This window comes from Mandrillus leucophaeus, unplaced genomic scaffold (assembly GCF_000951045.1).
Source record: "Mandrillus leucophaeus isolate KB7577 unplaced genomic scaffold, Mleu.le_1.0 Scaffold40, whole genome shotgun sequence".
Lineage (NCBI taxonomy): Eukaryota > Metazoa > Chordata > Mammalia > Primates > Cercopithecidae > Mandrillus > Mandrillus leucophaeus.
In genome coordinates this window covers 6172608-6200196 of record NW_012104254.1, presented here as the reverse complement: position 1 = coordinate 6200196, position 27589 = coordinate 6172608, and the positions used below count along the sequence as shown (strand labels likewise).

At 38.7% G+C, this 27589-nt stretch overlaps 1 protein-coding gene across 6 annotated transcripts in view; it reads left to right on the top strand.

Moving 5' to 3' along the window:
- RAPGEF4 (Rap guanine nucleotide exchange factor (GEF) 4) overlaps positions 1 to 27589 on the top strand; it is a 308011-nt gene that overhangs the window by 188809 nt on the left and 91613 nt on the right. For 4 of the 6 annotated variants that reach the window (XM_011991906.1, XM_011991905.1, XM_011991907.1 and 1 more), the window contains one exon: positions 27469 to 27522. The exons of the other annotated variants lie outside the window; for them this stretch is intronic. In XM_011991906.1, coding sequence (XP_011847296.1) covers positions 27469 to 27522 — 54 coding nt within the window. The remainder of the gene's footprint in view (positions 1 to 27468; positions 27523 to 27589) is intronic. 6 annotated transcript variants of the gene reach the window in all.

The window sequence follows — 27589 nt, the reverse complement described above, 5'->3', positions numbered from 1 at the left end:
TGGAAGTAGTTTTAAATAACAGTGTTACTAAATTCTTTGAGTCCTAGGAAACTTGTGTGTACTTCATGGAAAGCTAGAGATGATGGTGAAGTTGCAGTGGAGGGGTGGAAAGTGTTGCATTCTAGATGGATTTTTGGAAATAGAGTCCATAGGATTTTCTGATGAATTAAATATGAGGTAAGAGAGAAGGGACTCAAGGGTGACTTCAAGGTTTTTGGCCTGAACACGTGGAAGGATGCAACTGCCATCAACTGAGGAAGGGAAGGATGAGGGTAGAGTCAGTTTGGAAACCTGGTTTGAAGGTCCCTGTACTGGGCAGTATCCAAGAATGAAGTGTAATTAGACTTTTGCACTGTACCTGGGTCCAGTCAATAGCTAATAATGATAAACATTAGATTAGAGAGTGATAATGAGATAGATGGTAGGGATTTGCACTGAGTAGGACATGCCTGGGGCATGAATGAAATTAAAATGTGTCTGAAAAAAATGAAATAATGAGACATAAATCAGCAAGAATTTCATCAGGTTTAGTTTGGCCCTCTATTATATGTTACAGATTTAAGATCATTTATGTTTGTAAGTTAACTCTGTATATGATTTCAGGTGTCACCTTTTAAATTAATAAAAGGTTGATTTATGTAATATTTCAAGTAAAAACAGCTAAGTGAACCAGGCTAACAAAGCATTATTTAATAGACATCCTCAGGGACCTAATTTAATGAATAGGTAGAGGGATGTTATTTGTAACTTAGCTCACAAATTATTTCTGTATGAATAGGTGACTTTGAATGGCTATGGTCTGCTTGAAACAATTTATTCTCTTAATTAGTTTAATCTTTCTTTTTACAGTTTCTTACACTACTAAATGGGTTAATAATCCCCTTTTTGCTTGAGTAAATTAATTTTTCTAGCCTAGCCACAAATTTCTAATTAACAAAGTTTGAAGGAGTAAGGTAATTTTGTAATAGCATAAAGAATAACTATATTTTATTTAATCCTTTTTGTTTTGGTTTGGTTTTTTTTGTTTCGCTTTTTTGAGACAGAGTCTTGTTCTGTTGCCCAGGCTGGAGTGCAATGGTGCAATCTTGGCTCACTGCAACCTCCACCTCCCGGGTTCAAGCAATTCCCCTGCCTCAACCTCCCGAGTAGCTTGGATTATAGGCCCCCACCACCATGCCCAGCTAATTTTTGTATTTTTTAGTAGAGACTGGGTTTCACCACGTTGGTCAGACTGGTCTTGAACTCCTGACCTCAGGCGATCCATCAGCCTCGGCCTCCCAAAGTGCTGGGATTACAGGTGTGAGCCACCGTGCCCAGCCCTATTTAATCCTTTTTATATTAACTAACATTTATTAAGTTTCTACTATGTGCCATGTAGACTCTGGAGATACAAAGTCCAAAAAGTCCAATGCAATGAATTATTGACTTCAAAGAGCAAACCACCTAATGGGGGAGAGAGATAGATAAACAGATAATTATTTCAGAATGTGGTCCTGAGAGAGATTGCAGTTAAGTACCAAAATACCAAAATACACACTCTAAGAGCCTTGTCACCCGAACCGGAAGGATTTCTGAGACAACAGTGTTTCATTTCATCTGTTATGGTTGCAGTAAAAAAAAAAAAAAAAAAAAAAGTTTCATTATTCACCCCCTACCCCGACATTCTCCCTCTTCACAAGGCTACAGAATTATTAGTTTACTATATAACTCCAGACTTCTAAGTTACAGGTGGCAGAAAGCTGGATCAAGCCACCTTGAAAGCAAACAAGAGACCAGGGGCGGTAGCTCACACCTGTAATCCCAGCACTTTGGGAGGCTGAGGTGGGAGGGTCACTTGAGCCCAGGAGCACAAGACCATCCTGGGCAACACGGTGAGACCCTGTCACTACAAAAAATACAAAAATTAACCAGGCGTGGTGGCATGCACCTGTAGTCCAAGCTACTCAGGAGACTCTGGTGGTAGGATGTCAAGCTTGAGCCTGAGGGGCAAAGGCTGCAGTGAGCCAAGTTGGTACCATCACGCTCCAGCCTGGGTGACAGAGCCAGACCCTGTCTCAAAAAAACCAAACAAGAGAGGAATTTGGGGGGTCACAGTGGAGCCACGCTTGGGCTGATGGGAGCTGATGGGAGCTGAGGGCTCTACCTCTTATTGCTTCTTTCCTAGCCTAGAAACATGGCAACCAACAGCTCCTGGTTCCTCCCCAGCAGCCACAATGAGAGAGCATAGGGGAAGGACTCTGGCTGGCCTATGGTGGGCCACATGACCCCTCCATCCCCACTCTGAGCCAGTGTAGGTGGGATACATAGCTTTGTTGATGGGAGGGTCTGTGCCCAGAAGGAGGAGGAACGATGGGAAGTGGGAACTGTTCATTGCTCCTCCCCAGTGATGTGCATTCCGCTGACTGCCAAAAAAGCCCTGCCCCCTTCGATTGATGTACTCAAATAACATCATAATACAATCAATATCTCATTTCGGGCTAGTCTTCATGCCTTGTTTATGAACAAGTTGGACAGATGCACTTATGAGAATAATGTTAACATCACATTTTGCAGTAGCTGTGATTGCAATGAGCATTGTGCTTTAGAATGTCCATGCATTCCATTCAATCAGAATCAAATTTTCTTTTGCACCATCTTCTTAACATATATGATGTAGAGATTAACAAGGTTTGATCTTAAGTCTTTTGAGCTACTTAGATGTGGGTGCTCCAACAGTACGTGACTTAAGCAATCTCATTTTTCCTAGAATATTACAGGAATTGTTCCTTTTTAATCTACATTTTAAGTCTTTTAAAGTCTGTGAGCCAAATTTACATTCAGATAAGTCATTGATGTTTATATTTTGTGCCTGAAAGGAGGTGTTTCTGCCAAGAGTCTAAAATGAAGTCTAGCAAGACAGTGGATTTTTTAAAATAATGGTTATCTCTTTCTGATCATAAATATAATACTTATGTTGAATATTTGGAAAAATCAGTGTTTTTAAAAATCTTCCTCATGCCTGTAATCCTAGCACTTTGGGAGGCCGAGGTGGGCGGGTTGCCTGAGCTCAGGAGTTCAAGATCAGCCTGGACAACATGGTGAAACCTGTCTCCACTAAAGTATAAAAAATTAGCCAGGCATGGCGGTGTGTACATGTAGTCCCAGCTACTTGGGAGGCTGAGGCAGAAGAATAACTTGAACCCGGGAGGCAGAGGTTGTAGTGAGCTGAGATTGCGCCACTGCATTCCAGCCTGGGCAACAAGTGAGACTCCATGCCCCCCAGAAAAAACTTCTGTAAATGCTGCCTCCCAGAGCTCTGTGTGTTTGTATAGTTAACATATAGAAAAATGTATACAAATAGAAACAAAATTTAGTTTACACTATATATATAGTTTCATATTCTTCCTTTTTCAATTAAATTTTTAAAGGATTTTAAAAATTAGTTAACATTTTCCCAACCATAATGTAGAATGAATTTCCTCTGCAATAATTTTTTATTTTTTATTTTTGGCAATAATTTTTTTAAATAGCTATTTGTATCATGTCAAAGTTACTTTTTCACACCATCCCTGTCCCATTTCTGGAATTATTTTTGGTTACATTGCTGTTGCTCTTCCTTCATTCCTGATATTCTTAGTTTTCCTCTGGTATCATTTCTCTTCTGTCTGAAGAACTTTTTAAGAAATTCTTTTAAAGCAGTTGTGACGGCTATGAATTCTAAATTTTTTCTCATCTGAGAGAATCTTTAATTTGTCTTTATTTATAAGGATATTTTCTTAATGAACAAATATTGATTCATTATCACCAACTAAAGTCCATAGTTTAAGGCTGGATGTGGTAGCTCACACCTGTAATACCAGCACTTTGGGAGGCCAGGGTAGGAGGATCACTTGAGACCAAGGGTTCAAAACCAGACTGGACAACACAGTGAGACTCCTCTCTCTGCAAAAAAAACAAAACAAAAAAAACACTCTTTTTAAATCAGCCAGGCATGGTGGTACCTGCTTGTAGTCCTACCTACTTGGGAGACTAAGGTAGGAGGATCACTTGAGACCGGGAATTTGAGGCTGCTGTGAATTGTGATTATGCCATGGTACTCCGGCCTGGGCAGCAGAGCAAGACCCTGTCTCTTGAAGAAAAAAAAGTCCATAGTCTATTTAGATTTCCCTCATTTTTACCCAATATCCTTTTTCTATTCTAAAATGCTATCCAGGATGCCACTTCACATTCAGTTGCCAGCTCTCCTTCGGCTCCTTTTGGCTATCTGTTTCTCAGTCTTTCCTTGTTTTGGATGACTGACAGTTTTAACGGATATAGGTCGGGTATTTGGTAGAATGTCCCTCTATTGGGATTTGTCTAATATTTTTCTCAATATTAGACTGGGGCTAGGGGTTTGGGGAAGACCATATTTTCATCACACCCTATCAATAATATATGCTATTAGTATGACATATCACTGTTGATGTTGACCTTGATCATCTGGCTTAGGTAGTGTCTGCAAGTTTCTCCACTGTAAAGTCACTCTCCCACAACTCCTGCCCTGCTTTCCATACTGAACTCTTTGGAAGGAAGTCATTGTGCACACAGCCCACACTTAAGGAGCAAGGAGCTAGGCTCCAGCTTCTTGATAGCAGAATAGCTACATTGTTTGGAATTCCTCTGTGTGGGGGATTTGTCTCCTTTCCCATGTTGATTGGTTTATGCTGTCATTTTGTATATCACTATGCACTCACGGATATTTATTTTATACTTTGGGTTATAATCCAATACTACCATATTAATTTTATTGCTCAAATTGTTCCGGCTTTGGCCACTGGGACCTCTTTCCCCTGGCTCCTGTATTCCTTTGACACACTCCCATCACTATGCTTTGTTTTATTTTGTTTTGTCGAGCACTGCCTTACCTGTGGCACAACGAGTTGCATATATATTCTCTGCTCTAGTCTGAGGCAGCCATTTTGCCAAGGATTCTTGGTTCCTTTGATGAAAGAATGGTGTTAACAAGAGCTTGGTGCTAGGCGTGCTGTTGCTACTAGGATATCTTAAGCCATGTCATCTGACATAGCAAGGAAATATATGTGTGCAGCCTGACCTGTACATGTACACATATCTGTAAGTACACACGCACACACAGACAACCATCTGTATCTATGTTTGGCTAAGCATGACTTCATACTGATTTCTCCAACTCTAATCCATTACCACATGGATCATTCTACTCCTTTCTCCTTGCCTCTTTGTAACCTCCCACTCTCAACAGTGAGAAATTTGGCTTGTACCATCTGCCATCTATTTATTTAACTGTCTAACTCCCATATACATTTACAGTGGTTTAAACTATTTGCCTGGGCCCCCATGGGAAACAAGAGGTAAAATAGAATAGAATAGAGCACTGTGTGCAGTGTCCTTGCCTTCTGTCTGTCATGCTCTACTCATTTCTTAAGTCAGCACCTTCCTTACCTGCCTCTGCTCTGCCATTCCCTTCATTGAAGTTATTTCATACATTTATTATAAAATTATTTTGTCACAGTATGCATTCCATCCTGGGATACCCTAACCTTCTAAATGATTTTTAAAATTTGCACATATTAGGTTTTACTCCTTGTGCTGTAAAGTTATATGAGTTTTGACAGATGTATAGTGTCATGTATCCACCATTACAGTATCACACAGAATAGTTTTACTGCCCTAAACAATTCCCTGTGCTTTACCTATTTAATCCTCCTCCATGTCTGAAGCCATAGAAACCACAATTTGTTTGCTCTCGATAAAGTTTTGCCTTTTCCAACCTGTCATATAAATGACATCATGCGGCATGTAGCCTTTCACTTAGCAATATGCGCTTAAGATTCAATGTCCTTGCATTGCTTGATAGTTTCTTTCCTTTAACACTGAATAGTGTTGCATTATATAAATGTACTACAGTTTATTTATTTATTCTTCTGTTGAAGGACATCTTGGCTGCTTTCATTTTTTGGCAATTATTAGTAAAACTGCTATGAATATTTGTGGGCAGATTTTGTGTGGACAGAAGTTTTCGAATCAATTGGGTAATTCTTACGAGCACAATTGCTAGATTGTGTGGTAACACTATATTTAGCTTTGTAAGAAACTGCCAAACTGTCTTCCAAAGTGGTTGTACCATTTTGTTTTCCCACTAGCAGTGAATGAGAGTTACTTTGTTCTGTGTCCTTGCCAGCTTGGTATTGTGAGTTTTTTAAAGCCGTTCTAATAGATGTGTAGTGGTATCTCATTCTTGTCTTAATTTCCATTTCCCTAATGACAGATGATATTACGTATCTTTTCGTATGCTGTTTGCCATCTGTCTTCTTTGTTGAGGTATCTTTTGCCCATTTAAAAAATTTGCTTATTTTCTTATTGTTTGAAGAATTCTTTGTATATTTTGGATACAAGTCCTTTATCAGATATGAGTTTTGCAGTCCAGTCTGTGGTTTCACTTTTCATCTTAACAGTGTCCCTAGCAGAGAAGAAGTTTTCAATTTCAGTCAAGTCCAACATCCATTTTTTTTTCTTTCATGGATTATGCTTTTGTTGTTGTATCTAACTTATCACCAAACTAAATGTCATTTAGATTTTTCCCTATATTTTCTTCTAGAAATTTTATAGTTTTGTGTTTTACATTTAGGTTTATAATCATTTCTGAGGTACAGATGTGCATATAAGGCATAAGGTCTGTGTGTAGATTCATTGTTTTAGCATATGGGCATCCAGTTTTTCCAGCTCCATTCGTTGAAAAGACTGTCTTCTCTCCATTGAATTGTCTTTGTTCCTTTTTAAAAGATCAGTTGACTGTGTTTATGTGGGTCTATTTTTGGACTTCATATTCTGTTCCATTCATCTACATGTCTGTTCATTCACCAATATTACACTGTCTTAATTGCTAGCTTTATTATAATTCTCAGACTTTCCTTGTTTTTGATAACCATGACAGTTTTAAGAAATACTGGTCAGGCATTTTGTAGACTGTCCCTCACTTGGAATTTGTCTAATGTTTTTCTCAAGATTAGACTAGGATTATGGATTTTGGGGAGAAGACCATCAAGTTCTACTGTTTTCATTACATCATATCAAGAATTCCTACTATGAGAATATATATTATTATTGAAATTAGGTAGCATGAGTCCTCCACCTTTTTCTTCTGTGTTGTGTTGACTATTTGATATAGTTTGGATGTTTGTCCTTGCCCATATCTCATGTTGAATTGTAATCCCCAATGTTCGAGGTGAGGTCTGGTAGGAGGTGATTGGATCATGGGGGCAGATTCTTCATGGCTTGGTGCTGTCTTGGTCATAGTGAGTTCTCATGAGATCAGGTCATTTAAAAGTGTGGCACCTCCCAGCAACTCTCTGTCCCTTTTTCCTACTTTTTCTACGTGAAGTGCCTGCTCCCACTTCACCTTCCACCATGAGTAAAAGCTCCCTGAGGACTCCGCATAAGCAGATTCCGCTGTGTTTCCTGTACAGCCTGCAGAACCATGAGCCAGTTCAACCTCTTTTCTTGTAAACTACCCAGTATCAGGTATTTCTTTATAGCAATGCAAGAACAGCATAATACAGTATTCTGTCTAGGTCCTCTACCTTTCCAGTAATTGCAGAATCAGTTTGTCTATATATCTATGAAATAGATTCCTGGGATTTCAGTTGGGATTCATTGGGTCTATAGATCAAGCTGAGAAGAACTGACATCTTAACAGTATTGAGTCTGGTAATTTATGAACATGGAATATGTCTCTATTTAGATGTTCATTGATTTTCTTCGTCAGTGTTTCATAGTTATCTCTATATATGCCCTATACATGTTTTGTTAGATTAATACAAAGTACTTTATTTTGGAGGGATGATGTTCTAAGAGGTATTTTATTATTTCAAATTCCAATTGTTCATTGCTGATATATGGAAAAACAATTGGTATTTTGTACATGACCTTGTATCCTCTGACCTTATACTTGCTTATTAGTTCCAGGAGTTCTTTGGAATTTTCTATATAGACAATCATGTCATCTGCAAGTAAAGACAGATTGATTTCTTCCTGTTCAATCTGTGTGCTTTTTCTTTATTTCTCTCATCTTGTTGCACAAGGTGGGACTTTCCAGTATGATATTCAATAGGAATGGGGAGAAAGAATACTCTTGCTATTAGGTTTTTAATGTAATCATTTTTACCATATTTCTTAAATCTTCCATGAAGCATTATTTGTAATGCTGGCAAAATATTCCTTAATTCTGGTGCAGTATCATTTATTTAACCATTTGTATAATGTTGTACACTTTGGTTGTTTCTAATTTCACTATTCTTTAGTTTTATTATTTTCTCAATAAAGATGAAAAATATTCACTTCATGAAGTTATTGTGAAAAATAAATAACATAATCCATGGAAAGTTCTTATTGCCATGTCTGACAAAGAGTAAGCACTTGATAAAATGCTTTTTTGATTATCATTATTAAGGCTTTTGAAAAGTCAATGATTAGGAGAGTTAGGGTAGAACCTGTGTTTAAGGGCAGAGATTTCTCTTTACACTTTCTGAGGAAGCCGTATTATGGCAGTACATTCATAGCAGTAAACCAGCAAGGAGACTGCAAGCTGAATGCTTGAGCTCAATGCTGGCCCTGCCACTTCTCAGCTATGTGGCCTTGAGCAAGTTACTTAAACTAAGACTCAGATTCATCATCTGAAAAATGGGTTGATAATAATAGAATCTACTTCCTCACTTCGTCCTGAGGATTAAATAAGAACACACATATAAAGTTCACACAGCACAGTACCTGAGACATAGTATGCGCTCAACAAGTTTTTTTTTAAATTATAAACAAGATAAAATTGATTCCTCTCATTTATATGTCTGGTCATATATTCTTTTAATGGTGCTTTGCAGTTTTCAGAGAGTTTAATTGACAAGTAATAATTACAGATATTTATGGAGTATGATGTGATATTTTGATATATGTATACAATGTGGAATGATTAAATCAAGCTAATTAACATATCTCTTTTTTTGATGAGACATTTGAAATTTACTCTCTTAGCAATCTTAAAATTCACAATAGGTTGGTGCAAAAGTAATTGCGATTTTTGTCATTAAAAGTAATAACAAAAACTGTAATTACTTTTGCACCACAATTACCTAATATTAACTGGAGTCACCATGTTCTGCAATAGGTCTCAAAAACTTCTGGTAATATATTTTTAAATTATCTTAGCTCAAATTCAGAACCACCATCTGCTTTCTTCCTCTCTAAGATTAAAGGGCCACGTTACTATTTTGCTAAAGGAGACAGCATTTTGCTGCTCCCCTTTTCCTAACGGATGTCTGCCTTTAATGAGCCTTTATTGTTTCAACAACTCCATTTAGCCACGCTATATGCCAGGTGCCTCAACACTGGAGTACCAGTGGAATAAGACAAACATGGTCCTCCTGCTTAGATCTTAGAGTCTGGTAAAAAAAACAAAAAAAAGGTCAGTAACCAAGTAATTACAACTGTAATGTGTGTTACCAAAGGGAAGTGCAGAATGCTCTGTCACAGCATGGTCCAGCAAAAATAGGATGCAAGATACATGTGTAATTTAAAATTTTCTAATTGCTACATTTTAAAAAAGTAAACAGAGGTAAAATTAATTTTAATAATGTATTTTTATTTAACCTAACACATCCAAAATATTCTCATTTCAACATATAACCAATATATGAATAAAACATGTTACTGATATATTTTGCATGCTTCTTGTTCTCCATCGTCATACTTGGGCACGTGTTTGCATGCTTACATCTCACTTCAGACTCGCTGTGTTTCAAGGGTGCAGAGGTCACATCTGGCTGGTGGCCACTGCACTGGACACTGCAGCTTCAGAAGTGTGTATTAGAGAGCTTGGGAAGAACTGTCTGAGGAAGGTACACTTTGGTGTGGCTTGAAGGATGGAGAAGTCAGGAAAAGGGAGGGGAACACATGTTTTAGGCAGAGGGAACAGATTGGGCAAAACCTCCAAAACAAAAGCATTTGGCGTATTTGAGAAGCTAAAAACCATTCTGGACAATAGGAACAAGGGAGCCACTGAGGCTGGAGAGGCAGGCAGAGGTGACATTCTGAAGAGACTTTAAAGCAGTGGTAAGGAGTTTGGGTTTGTTCCAAGAAGAATGGGGAGGCACTGTGTTTAACTAGAAAAATGACATGATCAGAATGGCTCTTTTTAGAGAATCGCCTTTACTTTACGGGAAGGCAAGCAAGGACACTTTCCTCAGAGGACAGCAGACAGTAGGTGCACGTGGTTAACCAGAGAGTTCCTATCCCAGAGCTGCCAGTTTCCTCATCTGTGAAATGGGAATAATGAGAGCTTATCAAAGGGTTGTTGTTAGTATTCAGTAAGATAACTGATGTGATGCACTTAGCACACAGCGTTTGATAAATGTTTGTTCTTATCCTCGCCTGGGCCTGGAATAGTCTCTTATAGGAGAAATCCACAAACCTTCCTTTGTCTTCAGAACATACTTCAAATCTTTGGCTTCCCTGCCTCTGGATTCCTGTGCTGAAGCACGCTAAACAAATGAGAAGAGAATGGAATGGCTTCCCCTGCCTCACAACCCAAAATCAGACAAGAAAACCCTTTCACTGTCTTGCCTCTCACCCGCTGTTTTTGCTTGCATATGCGTTTGCTTCCATAACCTGAGAACGGTTGTTGCATGAACCATATCCTCTCAGAGTTCACTCTGTTCTATATCTTCATAAAGGTTCCCAACTTATTCTTTAAAAATATGGTAAGATCACAAGGTTAACCTCCTAATGATAATTAGAGAGAAATAGCTCTCCAAATGGCTACTGGAGTAAGAAAATGCAATGATATTACCAGCTAATAATAGATCAATTATTTATGGTATTTGCAATCACCTGAGGCATTTTACTTATGAAATTTTAAAATAAAAACACTTAATACATAGATTAAATTGCATGGAACAGGTTTTCCTCACTTGTAGCTACAAACATGGGAACATCTCAGGCTGCCAGTCTGCATCCTGGGAGGAGCCTCGCTGTAGAAAAATAGAAGGAAACTGACAGGTCTCAATAATCCTTTTAGGTTTATGTGATAAGACAGTAATGTATTGAAAGTTCTGCCTTTGTTTGGAAGACATTTGCTTGAAAATACAGCCCACCATTTTTAAAGTTCTGAGGGGCACAAAGCAGAGATTTGTAGTGTTTCCATGCTAGGTAGAGAGAGAGGCAAGAAAACAGGTAAGCAGTGGCGTCCTCTTATTATCTTGGGCAAGTGCGCAGGGTGGGCCTGTGTCCCAGCACAGCGAGTCATGACTGACTACCTTCCCACACTTCAGCTGTTTCTGTTTCATGGCTGCAAAACCCAACCCTTCCAGAATCTGGAGTCTCACGTAAGGGAAGCAGATGGGATCGAGATACTTGGAGCTTTCTCTCAAAACAGGCTACTCTTATAGTGATTAACCCCAGTCTGCCTGAAAGCTTTAGTCAAGGGGCTGTTGTAGTTGTGTCATCTGCAGCCAAACATTTCCCCTTTCTCGAAGAGATACTGTGAAACTCTGTCCTGAGGGTGAGCTATAATCCTCGTCGTACTTCCAAAAAAATTATGTCCACAGTTTAAGTTCCTAGTCAATAAAAGAACACGATAGCATTTGATTCCTTCTCATTGTACTTGCAGTTAAGTATGTCTAAAGCCTTTCAAATTACTTGGAATAAAAAACCTGTGACCTCCAGGTAGAAGTGCCAGGTTTCTAAAGCATGCGTGAGCCTCCATCAGCTCTTTATTGTAGGGTTTTTGTTTTTTTCTTCTTATACACGTTCTTGAAAATTAGAAAAATACAGAAAGGGGAAGGGAGGAAAATATGAGTGAAATCAAATTTTAGAGCTTAATATATCATGCTACTTATTTCTTTGGCCTTTTAGAATACTGTTGGCATATCTAATTGAAACCATCATCTGTACTAGGGCAACTTGATGATGAAAGAAAACAAAACTATGTTTAGGGAACCTGGTTTATGAACCTGATCTGAAATGAACTTCATGTTTTATGTAGTATGCTACTTTTCTGATTTGCTTCCATATTTTATATGGTATGCTTTTAGGACTTTGATCATGTTTGTTTTGATGAGCTTTGCAAAGGCTTAAAAGGTTTCTTGAAAACATCAATAGGTTTTTGCTATTCCAGGAATGTTGCCGAACCTAGATCAAATATACTACTGCTCTCAGGTTTCTGAGTCCTTAAAGGTTATCAGAGTTATTTGTTTGCATATTCTTATCCTGTATTTGTACTAAAGTTTTGTTTATTGTAGCTTTTGCCTACTAGATTGTTTGAGGTAGAAAAAAATCTTTTAAAATTTTCAATCAATACGGATAAATACACTCACATGCAGAGGACTATACAAAAGTCAATTGAGTGCATTATTTTTAATTCAAAGTGTAGGACAAAGACCTCTTTTTTTCATGGTAATTATTTTACCTTTCCCAACTGGGAGTTACTATGCTATTAAAATGATGGCCTAAGGCAGTTTACATAGCATGCATTTAAATATTAAGAGAATGTATTTGTGTTTTTCTGTTGGACATTTTTGTCTTAATTGATCTATTTCTTCCACATTAATATGTATTAGTCTTAATAAAGACACTGGCTATGTTCAAGCAGCCAAAGATAGAACACTTTTCTAAGAGTTTATTCAGAAGAAATATCTCATCCAAAGTTACCTTCAATGCAAGATTCATAATTTATCAATATGCATTTGGAACCATAATCCATGGCCTGGATTTTCTATTTCAGGGAATTGATTCTGAGAAGATAAGTCCAAATACGAGTGGGTAAGGGAAACTTTTGGCCTAAGTTCATAGCATATTAATACTACTAGCAAATCATTAAAAACTTAAAGACACATTGACAAAAAAAAATCGTTAAATTATGCTGTATACATTTAAAGGAAATTTAATGGTTACAAAGAGTTTATAGCAACATGTAACATTGCTTATGGTTTAGCATTATGTAAAAAGGAAAGATACAAAATTTTATGTGGAGTATGATTACACTTCAGTTAAAAATAAAACAAAACCCACAATTAGAAACAGGGGCTAAATATTAATATTCCAAAATATTAACACAATTATCTTTGAGTAGTTGGTTTTGGAAGATTAAACTTTTTTATAATTTCCAATGAGCATGCATTATTTTGTAATGGAAAAATAGGAAAAGGTAAAAACCTGTACCTGAGTGTATGCCTTGACTACAATTGGTAATCTGATTCTCTGTGTCTATTCTTAACAATGGTGAATTTTTATCATCACATATACTCTTCCTACACTATCTCTCACCTCCTCCCAACTCCAGCTGTAAGCTACAGCCAGACTAGGCGACTTGCAATACCTAAACTCCTGCCTGTGTGACTTTGGCTCCAGCCTCCAATTCCACTCTGCTCCCTCACTGTCAAACCCTGTTCATCCTAAAGACCCTGTTCAAATCCCGCCTTCTCTGGGAAGATTCCTTGAACCACCCTGGACAACTGTTGCCCTTCCCTTCTTCTTCCCCCAACACAAACCTTCTGGCTCTATAAAATACTTGTGTATATGTAAAAGGGTTCTACTGGATGTGCCTTTCATCGGTTTGGGCCAGCCAACAGAGGAGGCGTGAGCATCCCTCTGACCTTCGGAAGCCCTACCTGCCGATTTATCAGTGCTGACACTGACAGGTGACAAGTGGGTAACGACTGCCTATAAAACCGTATGCACTTTCTGACTGTTCATTACCTTAACTTAAAAAGTTAACTGTAGAGATTCTGCAACATATATCATTAAATGTGCTTCACTTATTTTGAATTTAATACTTTGCCTAAAAGTGTTTGTGAGAATTTCTGAGACTTGACATTCAGCTTGTACCTCCAGAAGTTTATGGTTGGCTGCTGACAGCTGTCTGTTGTTAAGACTCAAATCATTGGGCTTCCTAAGTGTTAAATCTAGGAAGAATGTGATTGTGTTATATTTGCAATGAAATATGTGAATAAATAGGATGCATTAATATTTTATTCTGTGATCTGCTAGGAAAATATATGCTTTGGCAGGTATAGCTAGTATTTAAATAAAATAGCTATAAAACATTTAATGACATATGAACTTCAATACTTTTCTTGTTTTGATTTTTCATGTGTTTACATACTTTTGAGGGTGTTGGTGGTATTTTAAGTAGTAGATAGTTGACATTTGCCATCAGTTTTCTTAGACATTTCCAGAATCACTGAAGGAATGAATATTACTAAAAATGCTGCGTGCTCTGCTAGGCTCACTGTCTAGCCAGGTGACCTCCTCCTGAAGACTCCCCTCTGTGGAGGTTGGTGGTGGTAACATTTTTTTTCTGGGTGTCTTTCATGCATACAAGCATATACGCATTCCCTTTTCTCCTTCGAGTCATTCCCAAAGGAAAATTGCTGCGTGTTGGGCTGTAGATCAGGATTACATATGAGCAAGTGCTACTCAAATGTTTTTATAAACTTCAAAATTCCAAGGTTTCCTTTACCTTTTTGTATGCCTCATTTGTATAATGGAGGGTTGGTAAGTACTTTCTTAAATTTTTTTGATGAGAAGTTCTAAATCAGACTTTTTCTTCTGAGTTTTCATTAAAGCATAGAATATACATGTAAAAAAAAGTGCACACATCATTTAGGTCAGTACATTTTCACAAATTCAGTCATATAAACAGCATTTAGATCAAGAAACAGAATGTCACCACCACCCCAGAAGCCTACCTCATGTTTCCTTCTAGCCACTCCCCACTATCCTGCCTTCTAAGAGTATAGTAATCTGATTTTTTGCTTTATATCAGTGAAATCATCTGGTGTGTGCCTTTTGTATCCAGCTTCTCTCATTCAGCATTCGGTTTATGAGATGTACCCACATTGTTGCATGCAGGTGTGAATTGTTTCCTCTCATTCCATTATGGGACTACACGATGTATTGTTCATTCTGTTGGTGGTGGGCTATGGTGAATAGCACTACTCTGAACATTTTAGTATATGTCTTTTAGTGAATGTATGTACATTTTTGTTGGGCTTTTATGTGGCAGTAGATTTCTGAGGTGTTCAGATTTAGGTTCTATATATGGACTTCCAGAAGTCCATTAACCTCTGAAACTATAAGCACAATTTTAGATATATGTATGTGCATACCATAACTTTTAGGTAATTCTTAAAACTGCCCTAAAAATAATCAGAAATACTTATCAAAACAACGAAGACTCAAAACTGGTTTTGTGTCTATTAAGGTAAAAATAAGAAGAAGTCAAGATGGTGGAAAAGAATGTTTTCAGGCTCCAGGACAATCTGTTTTCTAGAACTTCCTTGATCTAAAGGAAATATAAAGGTGTCCACTTGAAATTAATGTGTTTTCCCAAAGAATACTATGCAGCCATAAAAAAGAATGAGATCCTGTCCTTGTTGCAGGAACATGGATGGAGCTGGAGGCCATCATCTAATGCAGGACCAGAAAACCGCATGCTCTCACTTGCAAGTGGAAGCTAAATGATGAGAACACATGGACCCATAGAGAGGAATAACACACACTGGGGCCTATTGTAGGGTAGAGGGTAGGAGGAGGGAAAGGATCAGGAACAATAACTAATGGGTACTGGACTTAATACCTGGGTGATGAAATACTCTGTACAACAAACTCCCATGACACAAGTTTACCTATATAACAAACCTGCACATGTACCCCTGAACTTAAAAGTTCTTAAAAAGAAAGAAATTAATATATCTTCTGTCCAACCTAAAATACCTTAGTACAGATTTGAACTGAAGGGAAATGTTATTCCTAGGAAGGAAAAAGCAAAAGTAAAATAGTTCACAAATTAATTTCCAATATCCAATAAACTTAGCTTTTTGATATCTAACCATGAAGAGCAAAACTGGAATTTCAGAAATGAAAAGAGGAAAAATTCTTTTCATGCCACTTCTAGCTAAAAACTCCTCAGAGATTTTTCTGCATATTAATCAAATAAATATTTAATGAACAATCTGTATGCACAAAGCACCACAGGGATTTGGAGGTAACAAAGACACAATTATTTATTTTAAGGACTTCATGTGGTACTTGGAGAAACAAATATATCAATAACTGTGGTGTAAGCAATGAAATATGTACTGTAACAGAGATTCAGGAAATGCAGAGAGGTCCTGAGGGTGCACTCAGGATATGACTGGTGTCTGGCAGAAATATATCCCATAGATCCCTCAAAATCGAGAAAATCAAGAATACCCTAACCCGATCACTAATCTCCCTTTCAGGTGTTTCATCTGATGCATTGATTATGAATCTTCAAAGCACCATGGATGAGAAAAGTCACCTGTAGTGTGCTGTATTTTTTAAAGCAGTTTCTATAGCTTCTCAGATTGTTTCAGTAGGTGTGTCTCTAATTGAGCCAATCTCATTTTTAAACATCTTGTAACTCAAACCTAGGATTATGATTAACGTAGCATCATTTACCAGAATAGTATCCTTTGAACTCTAATAAATCAGCTGAGCACAACAGATGACATTCTCAAATGTCCATGAAATAAACTAACGTTTGCACATGTATTTTTATTCAAACTAGAATTACATAACATGGTAAATCATTATATGTTATTATTTATAGGATGTTATTGTAAATTTGTTACTGTGACATAGTTTAAAGGATGTATCTACTGTATGCCCAATGGACTTGAGAAAAAACTTTCAAAGTTTTAAGAAACAGAAACTTGCCTTTCTATCAGGGTATCTAAGATAGTTGTAATCTTGTTAGATGTCAATTGTAAATATGCATGCTTGTAATATTTATAAATTTATTCTCTATACTTAGGTTTTAACATCCCGGGTTAGTAGCCATCTCTTCTGGTGGGGAGAGAATGCTAACTTTGATTGGAATTTTTCAAGCTTTAGAAATCTGGCTTTCCTGAACACAATTAAAGCCCAAGCTTGTGACCCACACTCTGCCATCCTTTACAGAATCCAATTCCTTGATGAGGGCAGTAGGGGAGGGGCTGGGTTTCTGGGGTCCAATGTGTGCACTTTGGGAGTCTCAGTGGTACCAAGTGGCGGGGGCCGTAGGGCTTGGCCAAAGTGACCCTCTTCTGCCTCAACTAGTTAGAATAAGGATAAAGATTGATCCATTCAGGAAATACTGAAATCACACTATTGAGATTTAAATTCACATGTAAACATTTTCCTTCATTTTCAAATACTAATTTCATAAATTATTATTAAATTTCATAAATATGGAGTGTGATTTTTTTTCCTGATTCTCTTAGGAGGGTAATGTAAGGATTATGTTGTATTTTTATCTATTCTTGGAAACCTTATGAAATGTTTATATAATGAATTTGGTTGAGGTAGTTTATTTGTAATTTACAAAGTTTGAAGTGTGTTATTTGTGAATATTAAGTATATTATTCAAATACTCCTAAAGGCCAAATGCATTTTCTTTAATAAATTGTAAGTATTTGATTTTCCTGTAAGGTACTTGAGTATTCCAAAAATAAAGACAAATGTGATTGCACAGTAATTCCTTTAACTGGAAAACATATTGGCTTATTTAGATAACATAAATGTTGTTAGAGTGATGACCTTATGATTATATTGACTAAATCCAACTTTGGAAATGCTCACGTTAGTAAGGATTATGAAGTTATAGATCCATAGGGTTCTACTGATACCCATCCAATTCTTTGATGCTCAAAGTGTGGTTCCCACACCAGCAGCATCGACATCACTTGGCAGAAATGTAGAATCTTAGGTAACATCTCAGACCAACATAACCAAAATCTGCGTTTTAATGAGATCCCCGTAGGCTTCATGCAGTCATTAAAATTTGCGAAGCACTGATTATTTGTGCATCATTTTATCAGACACAAAACCCAGTCCATTTTAAAAAACAAAGGACTGGGAAGAGGGGAATTACTTAGTATTCCTCTCTGTCAGTAAGTTTTCACTCAATTGCAACTCATTGAACCCGATTCTTCACACCACAGTGCAGTGGAAACACCTAGTCAGTTTGCTCCCAACATCCCTTCATATACCTGAACACATAAGTTACTCTCAGTTTTCTCTTTGGTCACCTACCATGAAGTCAGCTAGAATGAATGAATCAATGAAGAAATTCTTCCATTCATTCAATAAATCCTTGAGTAGTTCTGTATGCCAAGAACTGGGGTAGAACAGTGAGCAAAACAAGGTTCTTGTCATGCATGAATGCAGCTAACGTTTCAGTACAGAAAACAGGTAAGAAACGAGCGTAGAATGTCAAGTATGATAAATCCTATAGCAAGAGGGGTAAAGAGTGCCAGATTTGGGGCAGGGATACAATATCCTATAGAATGGATAGAGCAGGCCTCTCCAAGAAGGTGTGTTTGAGCAGAGACCTGAAAGAAGTGAGGGTGTGAGCCATGGGGCTGTCTGGGAAGAGAGCATCCGGGCAAAAGGAAGAGAGGGTGTGGCCTAAGCAGAGGACTAGAGAGCAGAAGTAAGATCAGAGGTTGCAAGGAGCCAGACAGTTACACTGTAGACTATAGAGTTTGGCTTTCACTGGGAGTGGGAAGAGAAGCCATTGGAGGGTTTGGGGCAACATGATCTGATCTGTTTTTATAGGATCATCTGGCTATGGAGTTGATGATGTTGGGGCAGGGATGGCAGGGGATGGAAGCATACACACCTCCTAGGACGGGATCATGATCTCTCTGCAAGGGATAATCAAGGGTTGGATCAGGCACAAGTGGCTATGGAGCACTTGAAATGTAGCTAATGAAATTTAGGAACAGAATTTAAAATTTTTAATTTAAATGAAAATTCCAGCCAGGCATGGTAGTTTACACAATCATGGCTCACTGCAACCTCAAACTTCTGGGCTCAGGTGATCCTCCTGCTTCAGTCTCTCCAGTAGCTAGGACTGCAGGCATGTGCCACCACACCAGACTATTTTTTTTTTAATTTGAGATTATAAAGGGAAATGTCATAGTGTTCCAGTCCTTTTGCTAGTAAGTGCCAATCCAGAATTGAACCATGTCTTCAAAATCTTAACATTCATCTTATTGCCAAAAAGCGCTCAACACATTATTCCCAGATTTGGACTTTGTTTTCAGAATTTCTCATATTGGAAACAAGGGTGAATGATGAGGCCAAGGCTTAGATTTGCAAAAGAAGGAGGAAACAGGGGTTGAGGACTCCTTTTCAGAGTTTATGTTTCCATAGAAATCACACTTGTAAGGGGAGACACACCATAATGGGCAGTGGCCTCTGTGGAATATTATCGTTGGCTTGTGTACATCTCTCAGCTTCTACTATTCAAATGCAGTTTTCATAGTAATATGTTGGTATTGCCATTATAAGAAAATCAAGGCTCGATCAAGCCAATTTGTAAGGAAAAAATGAACTACTCTGTAAGATCGCAAAGGGAACCATTCTTACTGGTAAGAACAGGGACCTCTCTAAAGTTACCATTTTATTTTTTGCCTCTAAATATCTGGCTTACGAGTGTCTAACAGATATAGACATACCTCCTAGAAAGCAAACCCTCAGAAGATCCTGTATGTTAAAAGAAAGATTACCATCTAATTGAAGCTGCCTCTCTCCACGAGAAGGAATCAGAAACACTCTTACACTATAAGTTAGGGTTTGACAGATTCTAAAAACATGCCATCTTGCAGCACTGTGTTAGGGTATGTTGCAGAGAAACTTGAACCGTTTGCTAGCACCTGCTAAGAACAGTGCTCCCAGACCAGTTGACGGGGCATCCAGGCAGCCTTTTTCCTGGAAGTGCTTCCTTCGTCCAGTTTTACAGACTCACCATGCAGTCTTCTGTATTCTTCTGTCTCTTCTTATAGTCAGCCTGCAGCCCGAGACACACTGCAGGCTTCAGCACCCCGATTTATGAGCCACTTAAAATAGATATATAATAGCTATCTATTATAGATATTTTACATTTATATAATATACAATCTATTTTATATCTATTATGTATTATATATAATATCTATTATTTATTTTATATATAATAATTCTCTATAATTCTATACATATGATCTCTGTATATATAGAGAGAATTATATATAAATATGTTATATAATAAATATAACAAATAACTGTTATATATTTATATATGTAATATATAATCTCAATTGTTATAATATATTTAAAACCAACCAAATAACTCTCTAGAGAGAGACAGAGAGAGAGTATATTTCAACTCAGTGAAATATACACATGAAATAATCCCCTTCCCCCACTGACCACTATTAACTGTGTTGAGTCTAATGCTTTCTTTCTTTCTGGTACTTAGCAACCACAAAAACACCTCAGCCTTAATCCATAAATGTTTGGTCACTTTGGGCCTTTAAAATGTTATTTCAGCTATTAAAGATTAGTCATGTACATGTTTTAAATGTTCAGCTCTTGTTGGAGTTGAATCCCTGAGGATGGGCTGGTGGTCTCAGCATTTGGTGGGGTAGGGGTGTGAGGGTGAGATCTGCATCTCCCATCCCACCTGTCTCTACTTGCACTTCTCTGCTACTAGTGTATGAAGGAGAGAGAAAGAAGACATTTATTCTTTTGACCAGTCAAGACAAATTTTTCCCTTGAGGGAGATGGCTGGTGGGCCAGAGTGGCTACAGTCAGAGAACTTTGCCCCATGAGATAAGACACTCCTAAAGTCGTTTCCCTGGAGAGTCTGCCTTTATTATGGTGAATGCTCTGAGTGTATTTCACGATGATGATGCTTTCCCTCTCCTTGCCAGAGCCACAAGGAGACCCTTTTTTTGGCTCTTCATGAGGAGTTGAAGTAAGTAAAACGGGTAGGGTTGAAGTAGGTAAAATTCACGTAGTGTGGGGGCGCAGCTAAAAATGCCCATCCGCAGGAGTTTCTCACTCTCAAGCTAATCCACATGCAGCCTCCAGCAATCATCAGGACTACCATTTAAGTGTTCTTACCAGTTTGTGGTTTCCAGGTGAGCGAATCTCTCAGTCGGGACTCTGGATTCTCCTGTCTCTCCAGATTTCTGGGTGGCAGTTTGCTTTGCAACCTCACTTCTCTGAGGACCCCAAGAGCAATCATTATTTTCATGGCCATTAAGTGACAACTGTCAAGTTCTTTACAAGAGAAAGCTGAAACTGGGAATCTCTAAGCCAATTTTGAACTTAGGGGAAAAGACTTGGGGAGGAAAAAGAAGCCTTCAAGTGGAAGGCAAAGAAGTCTCTAGATGATTTTTCCATTATTTCACAAATGGAAAAACTTACAGAGTTAATTCAGAGTAGTGAAATCTGCCTATGAGTCTGACTTAGTCCTTATTTTAATTTCATCTGGGCGGCCCCAAAGAGTGATGACATTGATGATAATTATTACAAGAATGAGACATACATTTCAAAGATCTTAGTTATATTATTCAAAAATGCCAAAACAAGGGAATATAGCTCCTAAAAGTATATCAGTTTCACTAAAACACTGAATACTGCTCTCTACCTCCTAGATGTTCTCAGCTGAAATAAGAAAAGGGGGATTTGAAATCCAAAATGTTGCAGCATTTATTAGACTCATATTGTCTTGTAATTGTTTAACCTATAGAAGTTTGGCTTTTTCAACAAGACCAAGAGCCCATTTCGGCCAGTTACCTTATCAGAGTCTCCTTCTTTAGCTTCATGCACTGCTCTGCACACAACAGACCTTCATTAAATCCTTGAATCAGATTCGATACGGACTTGCTTGACGTTTTACCGCACTGGGTTGGCAGGAGTGGTGTCCCAATCTTGCTTGTCATTCTTGTCTCTTGGTTTAAAATGCTGTGCCTTGCAAAAGGCTTCTGTGAGCAAGTACTTGAGGAAAAAGAATTACCCCCTTTCAAAAGGGTCTGAATATGGTCTTTCGTGAGGCCTATTACAGTGCCTTGTACCTCATTATAATCTACCGGGGAGTTATTGTGCATCTTGTAATGGAGGCTAAATTCATAGTTTTCATTCACCTGATTAGTATTTCTGTATTGGCTCTGGTGCCAAAAGGAATATTTTCCCTCTCCGTTTCTCCTTTTTAGTAGTAATATAAACATAATACAAGGCAGTAGAAAGAGCATCCCCTTTCCAGAAACAAACAAAAACCAATTACAGTCAGTCCTGAGGGAAGTCTTTCATGGAGAAAGCCAAGAAAAGCAGAAAGAAAGCTGAATGCCTCTGCCTTTATCTGTCCTCCCTGCCTCACTGTTTTAGGATCACATTGTCACAGCCCCATTTGGATTCTTTCATGCTCGGGTAGGGAGGAAGAATTTTTATCAACGCATGATTGATGTGTCAAAATCTAGAAAATTTCATTGGAGAGGGGTCCATGCCTTTCAGGGCTCATTTGTTATACGTGTGTTGGCTATAGGGCCAAACAGGGGGCCCTAGGAAGCAAACTCAGCAGGCCAAATGCAGCCCCTACTCTGTGCCGTCCTGCTGTCCTCCTGCCTTGCCTAGAGCTCAGCAGGAAGAGTGCCCGGGAGGATATGGTGTGGGGAGTGAGTGAGAAGGCTGGGTGGCAGCTGTGGCAGTCCTGCCCAGCCCTGAGGCCACTGCAACTACTCTTCTGTACCGGTCCTGGGGCCGCTGCCCTCGGATCAACTCTTTGCCCTTTGGTTCTGCCTTTGGGCTGGTTTTCTTTCTTTGAATCTCACGGATACTGCAGTGCTGCTTCTTTCCTTCTTCCATTTAACCTAATCATTTATAAAATGAAATTCTTTTCCATATTTATCCGACTTCTGGCTGGAAAGAGATCGGATGCGGGAGGCTCTTGCCTCCCTCTCAGCAGTGGTCCCGCGGCATCTCTGGCAGGGCAGTACCTCTAGGATTTTGGGACACCCTCCAGGGTTCCAGCTCCCACCAGGACACCTGGCTCAGGCCCTGGTCATGCTTCCTTCTCCCTCTGTCCCTTTGCTCAAGGGCCTCCTGCTTTGCCAATATTGGCACTACCTCTCACAGTGGTCTATTTGGCTTCTGAAATTTTCCTCCCCCGGTGCAACACTTCCCTCATTATATTCCCTCTGTGGAAAATACACTGAGTGGTTTCCATCTCCTGGTTGCACTGGACTGCTACTCCTCTCCCTGGTATATTTGTCTTAGCCCTGATGGGACAGTCCCTCAATGCTAAATGTTGTTTTATTGTTACAAAGTTGCTTTTCTTTTCTTTTTCTTTCTTTCTTTTTTTTTTTTTTTTTGAGATGGAGTCTCTCTCTGTCGCCCAGGCTGCGGTGCAGTGGCACATTCTTGGCTCACTGCAAGCTCCGCCTCCCGGGCTCACACCATTCTCCTGCCTCAGCCTCCCGAGTAGCTGGGACTACAGGCGCCCCCACCACGCCCGGCTAATTTTTTTTGTATTTTTAGTAGAGACGGGGTTTCACCATGTTAGCCAGGATGGTCTTGATCTTCTGACCTCGTGATCCACCCGCCTCAGCTTCCCAAAGTGCTGGGATTACAGGTGTGAGCTACTGCGCCCAGCCCACAAGGTTGCTTTTTAAAAAGTTAATTGAGACCAAGCATGATGCAGGTGCTAATATGTAATCTCAGTAGGTCACTGTGAGTATTTATTGCTGGAAATTCATCAGATCAAGTCTGATACCTGATGACCTAGAACAGCTTAGATGCAATTTTCTCAATAACTTGAATCAAACAGATCACAGACTTTTCCAAACGGTGGGCCAAGATGTCTCTAGAAGAAAACCGCAGGTGAATGGGGTCATTGTATCTGTAATGGAGACATTGGAGTGAAATAGACCTGGAGTCTACTCTCAGCAATTCCAGTTATTGGCTGTGTGAGCACAGGCAAGTCCCTAGGTGTCTCTGGCCTTAGCTGTCTCCATAAACAATGGGAGTCAGAATATAGCAAGGAGATACATGTAAAGGAGCATGTGTGCACAGCATGTGTAAACCTGCCTCTAGGGCTGGCTTGCTTTCTTTGCTTCTCACAAATATCACCATGTTTTTGTCTTTCCTTCTCCTGTTTAACCTAAGAATTCATAAAATGACATTCTTTCCCTTATTTTTCTACAGTGCAGCTAAGGTGGAATTCTCAAAAGAAACTTTACTTGAAAACCAAGGGAAACCAAAAAGGAAGTAAATAATCTGACACAAAGGCAATAAAGTAACACTTGTAATGCAGGGGTCCCTGAACAGGCATTGGCCAGTGACTATTTCCAGGGACGTGGCCTGCCTGTCAGGCTTGCCCTCTGTCTCAAAGCATTTGACTTCTATGTGTCAACATAGTTCTGAGGATGTGGCATATTGCCTAACTGAATACAGTGTCCCTTTCAAAGACAAATTCCTATTCCCTCAAAATAAAACCTTCCCTGCTTGCCCCTGCATGTGTTCCTTAGAGGTTTTATTTAAATAAAGGGACCATCCCCTCCTCAAGGCATCCTCCATTCATCATGTTGCCCCTAAACCTAAAATCTTTGAGCCAGAGAAGGATCTGAGAATTCTGCCTTTCAACAGATGAAATGCCCTCTTGGTCCTGGAACTGGTACTATGATTATCTAGCTAAAAGACAACCTTGTGTACATTTACCTCCTTAGAAGTTGCAAATCAAAGAAAAAGTTCTGGTTGAAGCTTGATACTTCCTTGCTTTAGTAACACTTTCTTTTCAGGGTTCCAAGGAACCAGAAAGGGAGCTGTCCAACAAAATAAAGTAGCCTAGGTACCACTTGTTAGCATTTTGTTAAAATATAGCCATTTCTTTAGAAACAAATTAAAACATGCAATCTTCAAATAATGTTTCATTGCACCTACCAAAGAATAAACACTTATCACCAGTCCAGAAGCATGGGCATCTTCTTGACCTTGGTTCTGGCAGCCTCTCAAAGATTACTGCAAAGGAAAGTAGGTTTTTCATTGGAAAGAAAAGGTGAACTCAGAAACGAATCCCATACCCATTTACTCTAGACCACACCTATCTGCACCTCTTTCCTCTAATACAAGAAGAAACGGATTTCTATTATTTTCAGCAAACCAGAGGTCTTTACAATTTGATACAGTGAGGCTCAGTCCTAGACTGTAAACCAACCTGTGTAATGAAAAGAGGTGAGAGGCTTAAGAACCTGGGAACTCACAACTTAGAAATATGTAGTGTGTTTTAGCTGCATGTTTTCAAGGTCCTGGTGTATGATGGTCTTGCATGTTTGAACGCTTCTCTGGGTGATATGCCATCAAAGATTTCTTGTCTTCTTTGAGGTGTTAGGTTCAAGTACAGGGACTCTGTGAGCTCATAGTCTGTCTTCATCAGTAGGTCTGCCATAACGGAGCATGGACTATTTCAGGGCAAAATCAGTCCGTGTTTAAAGCAACTGTTGAATTGGACTAGAGTGATACTTCTTGATCTGTGCTGGTTGTAAACTGTATGCTGCTAAAATACTATAATATTGCTTGACATCTGTGCTACAGTGATTTCAAGAGGGGAAAAAAGTCTGCTAGATGCCAGCAGGGTGATGAAAATGTTTAAATAATTTGGTTCAGTGAGATTTCAGCCATTCTAAATACATCTGTATCTTATCTATGCTGTTATTTTAAAGTTTAGTATTCTTTTCTCTTTTTCCTTAATTCTATTATAAATCAAAAGCATCAACCCACTTGAAACTTGTTGATAAAAAAGGTATATATTTATGCATCTATATTTGTATTTAGCTACGTACAATATTATATATTGGCCTTTATTTACCCCATTAATTTTTTATTAGGACTAGAGAGAAAACTTATCAATTTATTTTCACTGTAATGGCTTCTATTTGCAAACAGTAGGGTTTTTAGTACAAAGCATAATAATCTCTACATCAGTTTTCCATGACTGCTATAACAAATTACCACAAATGTAGTGGTTTAAAACACACCTTAATAACCTAACAGTGCTATTGTTTAGAAGTCTGAAATGGGGATCACTGGGCTCACAATAAGGTGTCAGCAGGGCTGCGTTCATCTGGAAGTTCTAGGGGAAATCTCTTTTGTTTGTTTTTCTCCTTTTCCATCTTTTGGAGGCTGCTCTCATTCTTTGGCCCTTGGCATCTTTCATCTTCAAAGCCAGTTCTGACTTCTCTGCTTCCCTCTGCCATCTTTTAAGCCCCCTTATGTTTACCTTCGGCCCAGCTAGAAACACCAGGATGATCTCCTTGGTTTGACGCTTAACTTAATCTAAATACCCATGGAGTCCCTTTTGCTGTGTAACCTGACATATTTGAAGGTTCTAGGGATGAGGACATAGACTTTTTCTGTTGTTGTTGGGGGAGAATTATTCTGCCTACCACAATCTCAGAAGAAATAAATCTGCCATCTTTTCTTACCTTCTGGAAGTGGCATAAATGGCCTTGTATTGGTGGTTCTGTCACTCCCCTTGACTGGATAAATTTTTCTCCACCATTTGGAATACCATTACCAGATTATTTCAGAGCAAGAAAATGAAGGGGTCTCCGTAAGACTAGAGGGCTTAATATGTAGCTGTGTGGAAGTAATTTTTCTGGGATTACATTCAATACCTCCATTTGAAGAATGTGGTTAATAGGCCAGGTGTTGTGGCTCCTGTCTATAATCCCAGCACTTTGGGAGGCCAAGGCAGAAGGGTCCCTTGAGGCCAGGAGTTCGAGACCAGCCTGGACAACATATCGAGACCCCCATCTCTACAGAAAAAAATTAACTGGGCATGGTGGTGCAAGCCTGTAGTCCTAGGTACTTGGGAAGCTGAGGTGGGAGAATCTCTTGAGCCTGGGAGTTCAAAACTTTGAAGCTGCAGTGAGCTAGGATCACACCACTACACTCCAGCCTGGGCAACAGAGCAAGACCCCATCTATCTAAAAAATAGAATGTAGATAATCATATGTATTTTCTCTGGAGCCTAGAGCTGATCTGACAGTCACAGAATCCTGAACTCTGTACACTTTCTTCTGCTTAGTAGAAGAAAGAGAAGTGTACTAACTGCCTCAGTGGGCTGTAGGAGCTTGAGTGCATAGAACCGCCAAGAAGTCACATTTAAAAATTAAAACTTTATTTCTAAAAATTCAAATTGCAGAAGAAGAATCTTAACTACACAAGAGAGAGATGAAATAACTCATTTCCATCCCATATCAATACTTTCTTCCCACCCCTGGAGACAGGTCATTTTAATCTCTATTTATGTTTATCTTGTTTTGCTTTTTCCTCTGCTCTGATGTTTGTTAGGCTCTGAATAGATATTTATTTCCTCTTCTCATTAAGCCTACAAACATCTAATCATTCCTATCTATTTGGTTTTTCATTTTTAATAATTTATATTTAAATGTTGGCAAATTGAATGGTCTAATTTTGCCCTTTGAATGCCTATCCATTCAAGTTCTTTAGGCAGAATTTATCTCTTGTTTTTTAAATTCTATTTTGAGTTTTATAAAAAATTGATGTTTCTTATTATCCCCCAACCCATAATTTTCTTCAGTGAACTTTTTGTTTAATTTTCTTTTGCTTTAACATTTTATTTTTCAGACACCTCTCATTGAACCTCACGTTCCTCTTCGTCCTGCTAACACCATTACCAAGGTAATGGGATGTAGGTGGGTTGATGAGCCATTGAGCTAGCTTCTTAAGTACCTCTGGAGGTGATCCA